Source organism: Bison bison, unplaced genomic scaffold (assembly GCF_000754665.1).
Source record: "Bison bison bison isolate TAMUID 2011002044 unplaced genomic scaffold, Bison_UMD1.0 scf7180017864381, whole genome shotgun sequence".
Lineage (NCBI taxonomy): Eukaryota > Metazoa > Chordata > Mammalia > Artiodactyla > Bovidae > Bison > Bison bison.
In genome coordinates, this window is record NW_011494953.1 from 162,612 (window position 1) to 176,668 (window position 14,057).

The 14,057-nt window shown below is 44.4% G+C and overlaps 1 protein-coding gene across 2 annotated transcripts; it reads left to right on the forward strand.

Moving 5' to 3' along the window:
• Nucleotides 1–11,905: 11,905 nt before the first annotated feature.
• Nucleotides 11,906–13,853, forward strand: S100A12 (S100 calcium binding protein A12). 2 transcript variants are annotated; one of them, XM_010857443.1, is made up of 4 exons: nucleotides 11,906–12,116; nucleotides 12,399–12,453; nucleotides 12,985–13,141; nucleotides 13,600–13,853. In XM_010857443.1, exons 3-4 carry the CDS (start codon nucleotides 13,004–13,006, stop codon nucleotides 13,738–13,740), a joined length of 279 nt encoding a protein of 92 aa, XP_010855745.1. In that variant the 5' UTR covers nucleotides 11,906–12,116; nucleotides 12,399–12,453; nucleotides 12,985–13,003; the 3' UTR covers nucleotides 13,741–13,853. The 2 variants fall into 2 exon arrangements, with proteins under 2 accessions (XP_010855745.1, XP_010855744.1); XM_010857442.1 differs by having other exon boundaries at nucleotides 12,069–12,116; nucleotides 12,355–12,453.
• Nucleotides 13,854–14,057: the final 204 nt, after the last annotated feature.

Below are 14,057 nucleotides of genomic sequence, written 5' to 3' on the forward strand. Positions count from 1 at the left end.
AGTGCCTTGCAGTTGTGACAGAATTATTAAAGAGCACGGGGAGTATTTGGAATTGGGCAACTGGTGTCTAGGAGCTGAACAGACAGCTTATTCCAGAGGAGAAGACTTCCTTGTACATCCTTCTACTTGGGAGCACAGTGATTCTGGTTGGGTCCAGATATCAGCCTAGATTCTGGCCTCCTGACCTAGGGAATTCAGCCTAAATTCAGATGGGCTGAGAAGAGGGAAAAAAGTGTTATTTGCTCAGTTGTGTCACCTCTCTGTGACCCCATGGACTGTAGCCCGCCAAGCTTCTCTGTTCATGGAATTCTCCAGGCAAGAATACTGGAGTGGGTAGCCATTCCCTTCTCTAGGGGATCTTTCCAACCCAGGGACAGAACCCTCGTCTCCCGCATTGGCAGGTGGATTCTTTACCATTGAGCCACAAGGGAAGTCCAGAAGGGGAGGGAAGGTGCTATCCTTCTGGAAGGCAGTGTGAAAGGAAAAAAAAATCATCTCGAACCTGGAGAAAGACAAAATGGTGATTGCTTAAATCTTTGATCTCAGGCTAGAGTTTGTCTGAGTAGAAGCAAGTCTTCGCTGCTTGTTAACCTTCCATCATCTGGCACTTTGGGAAGTGTAACATGGTCAGCACAGTATGTTTGGTTAACAGGTCACAATGGATAAAGAAGTAGGCAGTTCACATCTGCTTGGTGTGGTAATATGATTCTATAGCTTGGCAGAGATGTTAAACCTCTATTTATTTCCACATGAGACATACTCCATAGCCGACTTTGAGGCCATGCAAAGTTGAATTGAAAAAGGCAGCATGTGAGCTCTGTATGTATGTGTGTGCTTAGTCGCTCAGTCATGTCCGATTCTTTGCGACTCCATGGATTGTAGCCCACCAGGCCCCTCTGTCCATGGGATTCTCCAGGCAAGAATACTGAAGTGGGTTGCCATGCCCTTCTCCAGGGGATCTTCCTGACCCAGGGATTGAATCTGTGTCTCTTACGTCTCCTGCATTGGCAGGCGGGTTCTTTACCACTAGTGCCACCTGGGAAGCCCCATATAAACTATCTACATTTGTTCAAATAATATTATGCAAAAGAGAAAAACTCAAATATATACATGACACTGAAACAAAATAGTCATTAGAAGCAATTACTTATCTTAAATTAAGTGACAATTCAGTATTATTCCAGTGTTTAGCTTTGGAAACAGGAACTGTTATAGATACAGTCATCATAAAATAAAATCAAGACATTCACATTTGAGGTTGTTGCTTTGATTTTTATCTCCCTATTAAACCTTGAGTCATATTTAAAAATCTTAGTCATTCCTTTCCTGAATGTCTTTATATATTCTCAAATATTCTTCAAACCAGCTTTTAAAAATCTTTGCTGATTCTCTCATTAATGAACTAAAACAAGAATTTTGACACAGGCTCACTATATTTGTTGATAATTTTGCTTTTAAGTACTAGACTTTGTGATAGCTTATCTCTTTTGTTTCTTATAACACCCCTATAAGACTGATACTTGCTATTTCCATTTTACACATAAGGAGGTTCAGAGAAGTTAAGAAACTCAGCAAAATTTATTAATCTGGCAAATGGCAAAGCTAGGATTAGATCTGCGGATGTCTCCAGGCAGGAAACCCCGGTTCAGACATGGAAGTGCTTTTCTTCTAGTTGATTTCCAACCTGTGTTTGCAGAGGGCCCACCCTTCCTCTTCTGCCCTTCTTGGTCTCTTTGTCCTTGCCCCCTGCATTTACAGGGACGAACTTTCTCTCTTGGACTTCTTTCTTCTGTCTCCAGGTCCTCACCCTCACTTGGGCCTGAATTACTGTGGTTATTTTTTTTTTTCCTGGTATGAGCAATCCTCCAGACAATGACTGTAGAACTGGGGATTAACATTTTGTGTTCCATAAGCTCTTAGGGACTGTCCCTCCTTTTCGGTTAAGGAGTCTTCCTTCTAGTTTTAGGAGTGGTGAAAATTTCCATGTGAATAATTGTCTTGTTTGCAAAATCACGGTCTGAACTGGCTGCTTAGGTCAGGGCATAGACCTTTAGCAATTCTTTCAAATGATCTGTACCCATTGCTCTTTCAGTGGGCAGAAGTTTCTTCTTCCTCCTAAAGGGACCTCATTAGCAGCAGAAAGCATAGAACTATATCCTGCATCCAGAGTCAGAGATTCTTCATCAGCCTAGCCCAGTAAGGGCTCCACTCGGTTCAGCTTGCTCAGCATCTTGCTTTGTTATGGCATATTTCTCTTCTGTGCTTTCCAGAGCAAAATATCAAACACAAATAAAATGCTCTGGATTTCTTTCCTGCTTTGGTCCTAGAACTCTCCACTATAATGTAATTCATTAAGACCCCATCATAAATGTCATACTTAAAGGAAAAACATTAGACATTAATTTTTTTTTGAAGTATAGTTAATTTACAATGGTGTGTTAGTTTCAGGTGTATAGCACAGTGATTCAGTTATACATACATATATATTATTTTTCAGATTCCTTTCCCCCATTGGATATTACAAAATATTGAGTATAGTTCCTATGTGCTATACAGTAAGTCCTCATTGGTCATCTGTATAGTTGTGTGTATATGTTAATCCCAAACTTCCAATTTATCCCTCCCCTCTACTTCCCCTTTGGTAACCATTAGTTTGTTTTCTATGTCTGTGGGTCTATTTCTGTTTCATAAATAAATTTGTTAGTATCCTTTTATAAAGAGTCCACAGATAAGTAATATCATATATTTGTCTTCCTCTGTCTGATATATTTCAGTTAGTATGATAATCTCTAGATCCCTCCATGTTGATGCAAATGGCACCATTTCATTCTTTTTCATGGCCAAGTAATATTTCACAATATATATAAATATATACCACGCCTTCCTTATCCATTCACCTTTTGATGGACATTTAGGCTGTTTCCACAGACATTAATTTTTAATAACAGGAAAAACACAAGGATGCCTCCATTACCACTTCTATCTAATATTAGTATTGTGGGGCCCTAGCCAGTGCTATAAGACAAGAAAAACTAAATGAGAAGTAATGGGAGATCTGGAGACACTGAGCTTGTGGAGCAAACCAATACCCCACGGGGCACTCTTGTCTCTGAATTTCATCACCTCCTCTGTTTCTCCATCTGAATAATTGCTACTCTTATATATTTTTTCAGGAATGTGTCCAGCCAAGTTGGACTTAGTTCTTCCCTTGAGGCTATTAATGTCATTACTGGAAAACACACTGATTAGCTGGTGTTTCTTAGTTTTCTTTGGAGGCTGAAGGGCTTTTTCTGCAGCCTGCATCCGGAACACTCAGGCTTGGAGCAGAATCAGTTCAGTTCAGTTCAGTTGCTCAGTCATGTCCGACTCTTTGCCACCCCATGAATCGTGGCACGCCAGGCCTCCCTGTCCATCACCATCTCCTGGAGTTCACTCAAACTCACAGAATAGAGGGTGCTATACTCTGGGACTCCAGAGGTCATCAGATATTAATACTGAATCCTCTCCTCTAGGAAAAGGTTCAGAAATTTAGAAATTTACAGTCTGAAGTAGGGACCTCAGAAATCATTTCTGATGCATTCCCCTCTTCAGTTATCTATTCTGGGTCTCACAGAGAATTACTTTTTCAATAATTTTTAAAAAATGCTTTAATCTGCCTTCTTTTTACTCCAGAAATATTCTGCCAACTATTCCATGCTGTTGAAGGGTTTGGAGGTATCCTGTACAAATCCTTCAAACTCAGCCAGTTCCAGCATAGACAGTTGACAGTCAACATCACATCTGCCCCATTAACCAGACTTCTGACACAATTCCAGCTACTGTTTCAAAACGCAACTGGCTCCAAATTCCAGGAAAATCAATTGATCCATAAGGCAGATGAGGATCTTCCAAGGAACTTCCAAATGCAATAAGTATGATCATTTACAACTACCTGTTTTTATTTTCCCAGTTAATTGCTCAAGTTTCCACAAATCATACTAAGAGGGTGTCTGGTATCTGCTTCTTGAGCCTGGGGCTCACTCAGGCCAGTGGGGAGTCTGAGGATCATTCTGCTCTCATGAACAGCAGTAGTCTCTTGTGTTTGCTTCTATTCATTATAAAAGCTGATGTTGAAGGCCATCTGCACAATTCTGTGGATGATGCATTTCTAGCAAGCTGCTGGGAAGCCCTCTATAAAGGCCAGGCACTGCGGCCGCTGTAGAGGACACTGCCACCCAAAGCACATGGGAAGGTTGGGTTTGGAAGTGTTTCCATCAATTTTATTGTTCTTGTGTTTCCTTTGTCACTGGCATGATCTCCCCTTTTGCTCACCATATTAATTTGGTTTCAGGAAAGTTTTCCTGCTGTGGATCCGACTGGGGCCAAATGTCTCTCTTGCCTCATATCTCTAGGAGATTTCTCTTCCCCAGTTGGGCCAGCAGTGATGTTGACTAACTGCCTACCGGGGTGGGGATGGGGGAGGGTCAGAGGGCACGTATCTCAGTGCCATTGCCCCACGGAGCAAAGCAGAACTGCTTCAAGATAGCTCTCTGTTTTCCCTATTCTGAAAGCAGGTAAACAGCTCCTGTTTCAGGCTTTAATCCATCTGTATTTGGACACTTGTGGCTGATCCATCACTCACGCAGTTCTCACCTGTAGGGTTGTGGACTTCTCCAGTTCTGGGGCTCTCCAGGCTGGGAAGGGGTGGCCCTTGCTCCCTCTCGCTTCCTCGCTTGTTCTCTGATGGGGGATGCAGCTGGAGGGAGCAGAGACCTCTGCTGAATTTCTTTTGGATGTCTGCTTTTCCCCGACCTGAGTTTTTATTGTCTTCCTCTAGTGTTTCTGCACCGGGGTAGGAAAAGGCCCTGGTGATTACTGAGCTGAATCCTGTGGGGCTGAAAACTTCTCAAGAGGCCTCATCCCCCGTGTATGTCAGCCTCAGCTTCTGGGACACTATAGACAGATTCACCATATGGGATCAGGTCACCAGAAAATAGCCATTTTATTCACAGATAGGTGAGAGGATGGCCATTTTCATTTTCTCAAGGTTTTTAGAGGTTGTCTCAGAAAAAGCTCCTTCTCAGACCTATCTTCAGAGCTTTGGAATTTCCCATTGGCTGATGCCCTGAGTGGAATTCAAAGTCCCAGTCAGGTGCCTTGGCCTGTATGGGGCCCTTAGCTGCTTTCTCCAGTGAGATGTGTCTGTCTCTCTTTTCCCTCCTTCTGTGGACCAGAGATTACTGCCTGCTCCCTCACTCACCCCACTTCTGGGACACAAGTCAGTCTGGAGGGCCTCAGCCCAGAGACTTTTGTGACAGGTGTCCCCCTTTCCCCTGACTCGAACAGGTCGAGCCTGCCTGGTGTACCCTTGGGCCCTGATGCCTCCTCCAGCAGTTTCTGGAGCACAGGGTCTAGCAACAACAGTCACCTTCTCAGGTTTCTGGGAAATCCCACTGGGGCCATGTAACTCTGCACAGCTCCAAGTACACCTTTTGTGGCCTCTGCTTCTCCACCAGTTACGGACGCTTTTTCTACATGAAGCCCATATGGTTCTTGCAGAGCCTCTTGACCTCCTTCATCTCTTTTTTTTTCTCTTACAGTTTTCAGCCAGGTTCCTAGTCCTGCCTGGAATGCATGCTCCCCTGAGGCTGTAATGTCAGCTTTCATCAACCACAGTCCCTCTTCACAGCGGACTGGCTCCATCAATCGCTCTAGGTTGGGTCAGAGCCTCAGTGTAGCCTCATTCCCAGAACCCACTGATCCAAGCAATGTGTGCCTGCCCCCTTCTAGGAAGGGGCTCAGAGTCTTAAGAAATTCAGTCTGAGGTAGAAAAGCTAACAAATCATTCTCCCCCACCCCCTACCCAGAACAATATGTAGTATTTGCTTTATTTAAAATAATTTTGGATTTCCCTGGTGGTCCAGTGGTTAAGAATCTGCCTGCCAATGTGGAGAACGTGGGTCTGATCCCTGGTCTTGGAAAATTCCACATGCTGCTGGGCGACTAAGCCCATGTGCCACAACTAAACTGAGCCCACGCTCTGCGAGCCCACACTCTGCAGCAAGAGAAGGCATGACCATGAGAAGCTGCAGCTGGAGAGTGACCCCAGCTTGCCACAACCTAGAGAAAGCCCTTGTATACCAACAAAGATCCAGGGCAGCCAAAATAATAAATAAAAATTTTTAAAAATTACGGATTTTTTTTTTGTAGGAGCAAATCACTTTTTTTTCTTTAAAAGGCATTTTATTTTATTAAATTGACGTATGGTTGATTCACAATGCTGTATCAGTTTCAGTTGTACAGCTAAGTGATTCAGCCACACACACACACACACACACACATATTCTCTTCCCTCCCATTATGATTTTTCTCAGGGTACTGAATACAGTTCCCTGTGCTATACGGTAGGGCCCTGTTGTTTATGTCATAAGTTTGCATCTGCTAATCCCAAACTCTCAGCCCACCCCTCCCCCACCCCTCCCCCTTGGCAACCACAAGTCTATTCCTACGTCCCTGAGTCTGTCTCTGTTTCATAGGTAGGTTCATTTGTGCCACAGTTTAAATTCCACGTATAAGTGATACAATATGGTATTGGTCTTTCTCTTTCTGACTTACTTCATTTAATATGAAAATCTCTAGTTCCATCCATGTCGCTGCAAATGACATTATTTCATTCATTTTCATGGTTGAGAAGTATTCCATTGTATGCACATATCACATCTTCTTTATCCACTCATCTGTCCATGGACATGGCTAGTAACAACCATTCTTAAAGCATTCTTGGCTACTCTGCTAGCGTGTCTGGTGACTCTCAGAGAATTACATTTTTCAGCAAACAAAAAAGTTATTTAGTTTCTTCCTTCTCTGCTTTCTGGAATACTTTACTAATCACTCGGTTTCTGTCCGGAGTACTAAAGGCTTCCTATAGATTCACAGGTATTTGCTGCTTTATTTTGCCTTGTAATGAACTTATATGCTATGTATAGTCTTTTGCACGTCTCAAAATGATATGGAATGCAGTAGTAAGCGGGGGAACAAAAACAAGAAAGAAGCGCTCATCTGGAGTTCTTCAAGCAGTCTCACCCCTTCGAGCTGTATCCTCCTGGGCAGCAGTGACTACTACTGTTCAGTGGTATAAAGTTACAGTCCTGGGAGATGAAAAAGACCTAGGGATCTGCTGTACAACACAGTCAGTTCAGATCACTCAGTCATGTCTGACTCTTTGCGACCCCATGGACTGCAGCATGCCAGGCCTCCCTGTCCATCACCAACTCCCAGAGTTTACTCAAACTAATGTCCATTGAGTCAATGATACCATCCAACCAACTCATTCTCTGTCATCCCGTTCTCCTCCTGCCTTCAATCTTTCCCAGCATCAGGGTCTTTTCCAATGAGTCAGTTCTTCGAATCAGGTGGACAAAGGATTGGAGCTTCAGCTTCAGTGCCTACATAGTGCCTACAGTTAAAGATATGGTATCATGCACTGAATCACAAGCTGGAATCAAGCAAGATTCCTGGGAGAAATATCAACAACCTCAGATATGCAACTGATGTCACTCTAAAGGCAGAAAGTAGAAAGTAAAGAGGAACTAAAGAGCCGCTTAATGAGGATGAAAGAGGAAAGTGAAAAGCTGGCTTGAAACTCAACATTCAACAAACTAAGAATATGGCATTTGGTCTCATTAATTCATGGCAAATAGAAAGGAAAAAGTTGTGGTGGATTTTATTTTCTTGGGCTCCAAAATTACTGTGGACAGTGACTGTAGCCATGAAATTAAAAGATGTTTGCTCCTTAGAAAAGAAAGCTATGACAAACCTAGACAGCATATTAAAACACAGAGACATCACTTTGGTGGTATAGTCAAAGGCCCATGTAGTCAAAGCTGTGGTTTTTCCAGTAGTCATGTATGGATGTGAGAGTTGGACCATTAAGAAGGCTAAACACCAGAAAATTTATGCTTTTGAATTGTGGTGATGGAGAAGACTCTTGAGAGTCCCTTGGACTCCAAGGAGATAAAATCAGTCAATTCTAAAGGAAATCAACCCCGAATATTCATTGGAAGTACTGATACTGAAACTCCAATACTTTGGCCACCAGATGTGAAGAGCTGACTCACTGAAAAAGACTCTGATGGTGGGAAGGATAAAAGGAGAAAAGGGCAGTAGAGGATGAGATGCTTAGATAGTATCACCGACCCAATGGACATGAGTCTGAGCAAACTCCAGGATATAGTGAAGGACAGGGAAGCCTAGTGTGCTGCAGTTCTTGGGGTCACAAAGAGTTGGACACGACTTAGTGACTGAACAACAACAACATCGTGCACTTGAGTGTGTGTTAAGATGGTAATCTCACCCTAAGTGTTCTTACCACAAAAACCAAAAACAAAGCCAAAGGCACTCAAGGAAGTTGTCAGGGGTAATGGATGTGCTTTTGACCTTGATTGTGGTGATGGTATCACCGGTGTTTGAAAATGTCTAAATTCATTAAGTTTTACACATTAAATATGTGCAATTTTTGTATATCAGTTATGCCTCAATAAAGCTGTTAAAAAAATAGAGTTAATTTCACCGGAAAAAGTAAAAAGAAAGGGAGCAGTGACCTTGGACAGGCTCTGCCACACCCAATTTCCTAACATAATCACAGCCTTGTATCAACATCGGTTGTCTAATTCAGAAGGGGTAAAGTAGCCCATGACACTGAGTAATCTGGATGTGATTTCAAAATAGAGTTGTGACATGATTTGCTCAGTTCAGGATGAACACAGCACTACAAGTCTCTTATTTTCTTGCCATCTGGCTCCTACCCATCTAGTTTCTCTTCCTTCTGCAGCCTCCCCATTCCTGAAATGCCCAAACACTCCAGTGGCTTTCTTAGTCCATTGGTAGGATCTGTTCTGCCTTCACAAGCCAAGGAGATAGGGATCTAGGGTCTCACTAGTTGCCTCCCCCAAAGCAGTTGCTTCTTGTGGTTGTAAGGTGTGGCCACTGAAACCTCCTGGTCTGGGCAGTTTTAGGGACAAATTGCTAGCCCACTACTGCAGAGATGTGCTACAGGGGTGGTCTGGGTCCTCATTTAGGCAGTACCTGTTGCCATGGTAACCATGCTACTACAAAGCATGTAGTGGAGTCTAGAGTACTGAATGGAGATCACTAGGCTAGATTTCAAAAAGATTTTATTTCAGAATCCTTGATAACCTCTTCCTACCTTGGAGCTTTGATCCTGGTCATCATAGCCCAACTTGACAGCTTCTCTAATAGCCAAATTCGGGAATTGTGATGGTAAAGTGGGGGGAAGGCATAGAGGGATTGGTGTCTCAGTTCCTGAAAACCCTTGGATCCTTTCTGAAAAATGCTCCAATGATTAGCTTTGCATTCTAGAAAAAACTGAGGGAGAAGTCTCCCTTCCCTTACAGACAGAAAAGATTTTTGTCCACTTGCCAAAACTGAAGATAAGGCTGATTATTTTGTTCAAACAACAAGAAGCAACTGCTTCCCTGCCCTTTTTAGCTCCATCACCACCTTATCAGAGAGCCTTTCCCATCCTAGAACTCCCTAGGCTGTTCAGTGAGGGCAGGTTCATGTCTGTTCTGTTTGTGGCTGCTTTCCCAAGTGCCTGCCCAGCAGTGACCAGCAGATATGAAGGGCTAGGAGGTGTTTGCCAGGTGAAGGAACCCACGCTGCCCTTCTGCTCACCACTGCTCAGAGGTTAGAGTTGATCTGAGCCTGCTTCCACATCTCCAGGAATGGAATCCCTTTAGACCCAGAACTTCCCATCCTTTACAGCAGGGGCCCTCAACCTTTGGAACCTAATGCCTGATGATCTGAGGTGGAGCTGATGTAATAATAATAGAAATAAAATGCATGATAAATGTAATGAGCTTGGATCATTCGGAAACCATCCCCCTACCCTGGTCCATGGGAAAATTGTCTTCTACAAAACCGACTCCTGATGGCAGAAAGGTTGGGGACCACTGCCTTAAAGTGATGTCATCCTCTTTTCCCCCCTCTCCTTGCTTACCTGGGAGTGTGTTTCCCTCCCAGAGAAGCATCTTTTAGAGAGGGTGCTTATGTAAGGGCAGGCACTCATATTTATTGTCTCTACCCAGAGCTGGCTCTGGGATAACTTGGAGGGTGATCCCATCTTGGTGGGCTGCAACCTGCCCCTTGTGATCACCCTGCCTCACCTTCAGCTCTGTGTGTGCCCCTCCCCATGTCTTGAGTGTGACTAACAAAGTCATTTCAGCTGCTCTGAGTACTTTGTGGGTGATTTTAAACTTGGATATAATTTCAGTTTGATGTAATTTACTTTGATAATTCCAAACTCACAGAGAAATTACAGGTGCAGTACAAGAAATTCCCATATATGCTTTACTCAGATTTATCAACTTAATTCACTGTTTCCATGCATTATGAAAATTTAGTGAATATACATCGACAAGGTGTTTACATGATCACATTCAGTTTAATTCTTTTGAAGATCTATCTTCTACTTTAGAGCATGTATTTATTTCTCATTGAGGTTAGAAGAGTTAGAAAGAATTCACGTTTTTGTTAGTTAACATTTTCTTTAATGTGCTGGGTTCCCCACTGTTGTCGTGGTATTTTAACTAACTTCATAGAGGGGTGCAGGCCCCATTCCAGTGTGGAATCCAAGTCACTAGTCTTGGCCTGATTAGTGCTCAGAAATCTCCAACCTCCATGTGCGGTGAACTGTGTGTGTTATGATCAGGAAGGTGTCTGAACCCATCAGACTCCAAATTCCTGGAAGGCAACCACGGAATTGGTGCCTCTCTGTGGCCAGGTCTGGCACAGTGAGTTGGGGGTTGTGGAGGAGCGCAGAAGAAAGGATTTTTAAAAAGGCTAATCAAGAATTGACTGTGTTAAAAAAAAAAAAGGAAGAAAAAGATCAGTCAGATACAAGATGGCATCATTTTCCAAAAATTAGTCTTTTTTTTCTATAAAAGGTATGAGCATGTATTATTTTTACAAGAAAAAACAACCATTCTCATTTTAAAGAACAGTTACAAAATGGCAAAGGTTTTGAAAGCAAACAGTCTTGAATTTGGCACTTAGAAAAGTTCCTTAACCTCTCCAAAATCCTTTTCTTCATCTTCAAATGAGCAAACCATTAGCACTCACCCCACTGTTGGAGTGAAGGCTGTTTGGAGAATTAGGTGAGGTTTTGTGTAAGGCAGTGCCTGGCATGACGTGAGTGGCCAACACATGCCCACTTTTAAAAGGAGGGGATTTCCCTGGTGGTCCAGTGGTTAGGACTTGGTCTGTCAACTGCTGTGGCCTGGATTCAACCCCTAGTCAGGGAACTAAGATCCCGGAAGCTGGGCAGCATGGCCAAAAAACAAAAACAAAGACTTCGGGCTTTAAAACAAACAGCTTTAGTCGTTCCCATAGTCCTGCATAGCCTCCCCTATTGTTAACATCTTACATAGCGTGGTACATAAGTTACAATTAATCAATCACTCTTGATGCTTTACTATCAACTGAGTTCTAAGCTTTATATTCAGATTTCTTTAGGTTTTTTTTTTTTTTTTTGGTATGAGAAATGGCATTCTTTATTCATAAATAAAAATATATAATTACCAGAAATAGTTTACACGGCCAAAAGCGGGCATCAAAAATAAAATAAAACTGTCAAAAGCAGAGCAAACTAAACAGCACACAACGAAGAGGAAATAACTCTGTACGTACTCTTCCCAGCGCTGGGCCGTGGGCAGCCAGCCTGGGCCAGAGTTCCTGCTCTGCGAAAGCAGCACAATGGGGCCGCCGACAGGGGAGGAGAGCGGAGCGTCCACGCCCGCGGTGCACACACAGCTGTGCGCCCTCCTGCTCGGGCAGCTGTTGCTCCCACAGCCCAACCTGCCTGACCCTTGGGATAGATTTCTTTAGTTTTAAACCAGTGTCCTTTTCCTGTTTCAGGGTTACACATCCACTTTGATTGTTTTTTTATTACCATTCTCGTTTTTGTTGTACAGACACTAAGCAAACGCCTCTCCCCAGCCCTTCCCTTTCTGGGTAGGAACTATGTAGGTGTTGAAACTTGTTTTCTTAGCCTCTTAACAGGAAGCAGGGAACAGAGCTCAACCTGCAGGCTGCGTCCTGCCCCAGGGCTGAGAAACATGGTGGGCACGTGTGTGTGTGTGTGTGTGTGTGTTGGGGCGATGGGGTGGGGGAAGTGTGGGTGTGGCAGGGATGGGCGTTCTGTTTCAGGCTGAGCGGGGGGTGGCAGGTGGCATGTGCCATGGGTGCAATCTGAGCTGCCTTCATTGCAGTCAAAGCCACAGGTCTGAAGCTTCTCTTGAGCAACAGAGTATCGACCAGGGCTCAGCCCAAGATGAATCAGAGATATTTCTTCACCAGAGGTCAAAGGTGCAGCCTGATTTATAAAAACCTCCCTACCCCAGGGCTCCTCACCACTGCTGTGCACTCTCCTGGCATTCCACACTTCTGTGCAGAGGGGTAAGTGTCCTTTCCTCGACTCAGCCCTCGGGGGTCACTTGGCAGGATGGTGGGAGCCACAACTCACTGCCCTCTGAACCCCCTCTGGCTGACTGCATTTTGAGACCAAGGGTACCAGCTCTTGCTCTGATAGGAAGACCCAGTCTCAGGACTTGGGAATGGCCAAGGTGGGAGGGGTGGCCGGCATGTGTAAGAACCCTAAAGTACCGTCACTTGGGGAAAGGAAACAGCCTGGCGACCACAGAACCCTTCCCAGGTGAGCCTGAGTGACCAGCACTCTCTGAATTATACTCCCCAGGAGACGGGGGCCCATGGAACAGGTGGCAGTTAGGGCTGATTCTTTGATACTTTAGGTGGTATCCTATGTCCTTCTCCCCTATTCTATCCACAAATAAGAACATTCACCATGGGTCAAACAGAGCAGCAGACCCGGGATAGTAGCCCTTGTCTAAACCATTAATGAGGAAGGAGGAGACAGTGGAAGCGTGGGGCTGGGGAGGCGCTGCTCTAGACCTCCCTTGTCTCCTGAAGGTGAACGTAGTTTGGTAAAATGACTAAGCTGGAAGATCACCTGGAGGGAATCATCAACATCTTCCACCAGTACTCCGTTCGGGTGGGGCATTTCGACACCCTCAACAAGCGTGAGCTGAAGCAGCTGATCACAAAGGAACTTCCCAAAACCCTCCAGGTATGGGAGGCCCCTCTCTTGGCAGTTTCCCACCCCCTTGCGCTGAGGGCAGTGGTCTGAAGGATGATGGTGGGGGCAAGGACTGGGGTGGGTTCACCCCAGTTTGTGCTTCCAAGGATGTTCCCCAGCCCCTCCCAGCTGTGGTACAGGGGCCCACCGCTCTCTCTGAATAGCTCTCTCCATCACCTTAGATCATGCCTTCCTTTCTCTGTAAAGTGGAGAGAGGCAGGGCCGGGCGGGGTTGGATTATTGAACTATACAACATCTTCTAGGTTAAGACTTGGTTCGAGGATGGCTTAAGACAGCTGCTTCTGTCTGCCTTTCATTTTCTCATATTGGATTCTCCCACATAGTTTTGGATCATGAGTTACTGTTCCCTGGCTGCCCTGGGCTGAGTTCTGAGGGATGCGAGGCCTAAAGAAAGGGGAACTCACTGACCCTGCTTTCTCTTCTCCCAGAACACCAAAGATCAACCTACCATTGACAAAATATTCCAAGACCTGGATGCCGATAAAGACGGAGCCGTCAGCTTTGAGGAATTCGTAGTCCTGGTGTCCAGGGTGCTGAAAACAGCCCACATAGATATCCACAAAGAGTAGGAAGCTCTTTCCAGCAATGTCCCCAAGAAGACTTACCCTTCTCCTCCCTGAGGCTGCCTTACCTGAGGGAAGAGAGAATTAATAAACGTACTTTGGCAAAGTTCTTAGCAGAATCTGTGTCCTTTTTTTTTCTTTTACCAAACTTGATCCTTCCTCACCCCTGCTGTTCTGACAAGCCCCGTTTAGACCTCCGAGACCCGCTTCTCTGTCTGCTCGTTTGTTCACCAACAATTTATTAAATCTCTCTAATTTGTTCATGTATTCATTTATTTAACAAATATTTAGTGAGCATCTATAATAGCCAGAGATCAAAGACA

What these genes read in the sequence shown, in the direction of transcription:
- S100A12 (XM_010857443.1), top strand. Translation starts at nt 13,004, where the DNA reads ATGACTAAGCTGGAAGATCACCTGGAGGGAATCATCAACATCTTCCAC. An exon ending in AACTTCCCAAAACCCTCCAG is followed by an intron (nt 13,142 to 13,599) that starts GTATGGGAGGCC and finishes CTCTTCTCCCAG; the next exon opens with AACACCAAAGATCAACCTAC.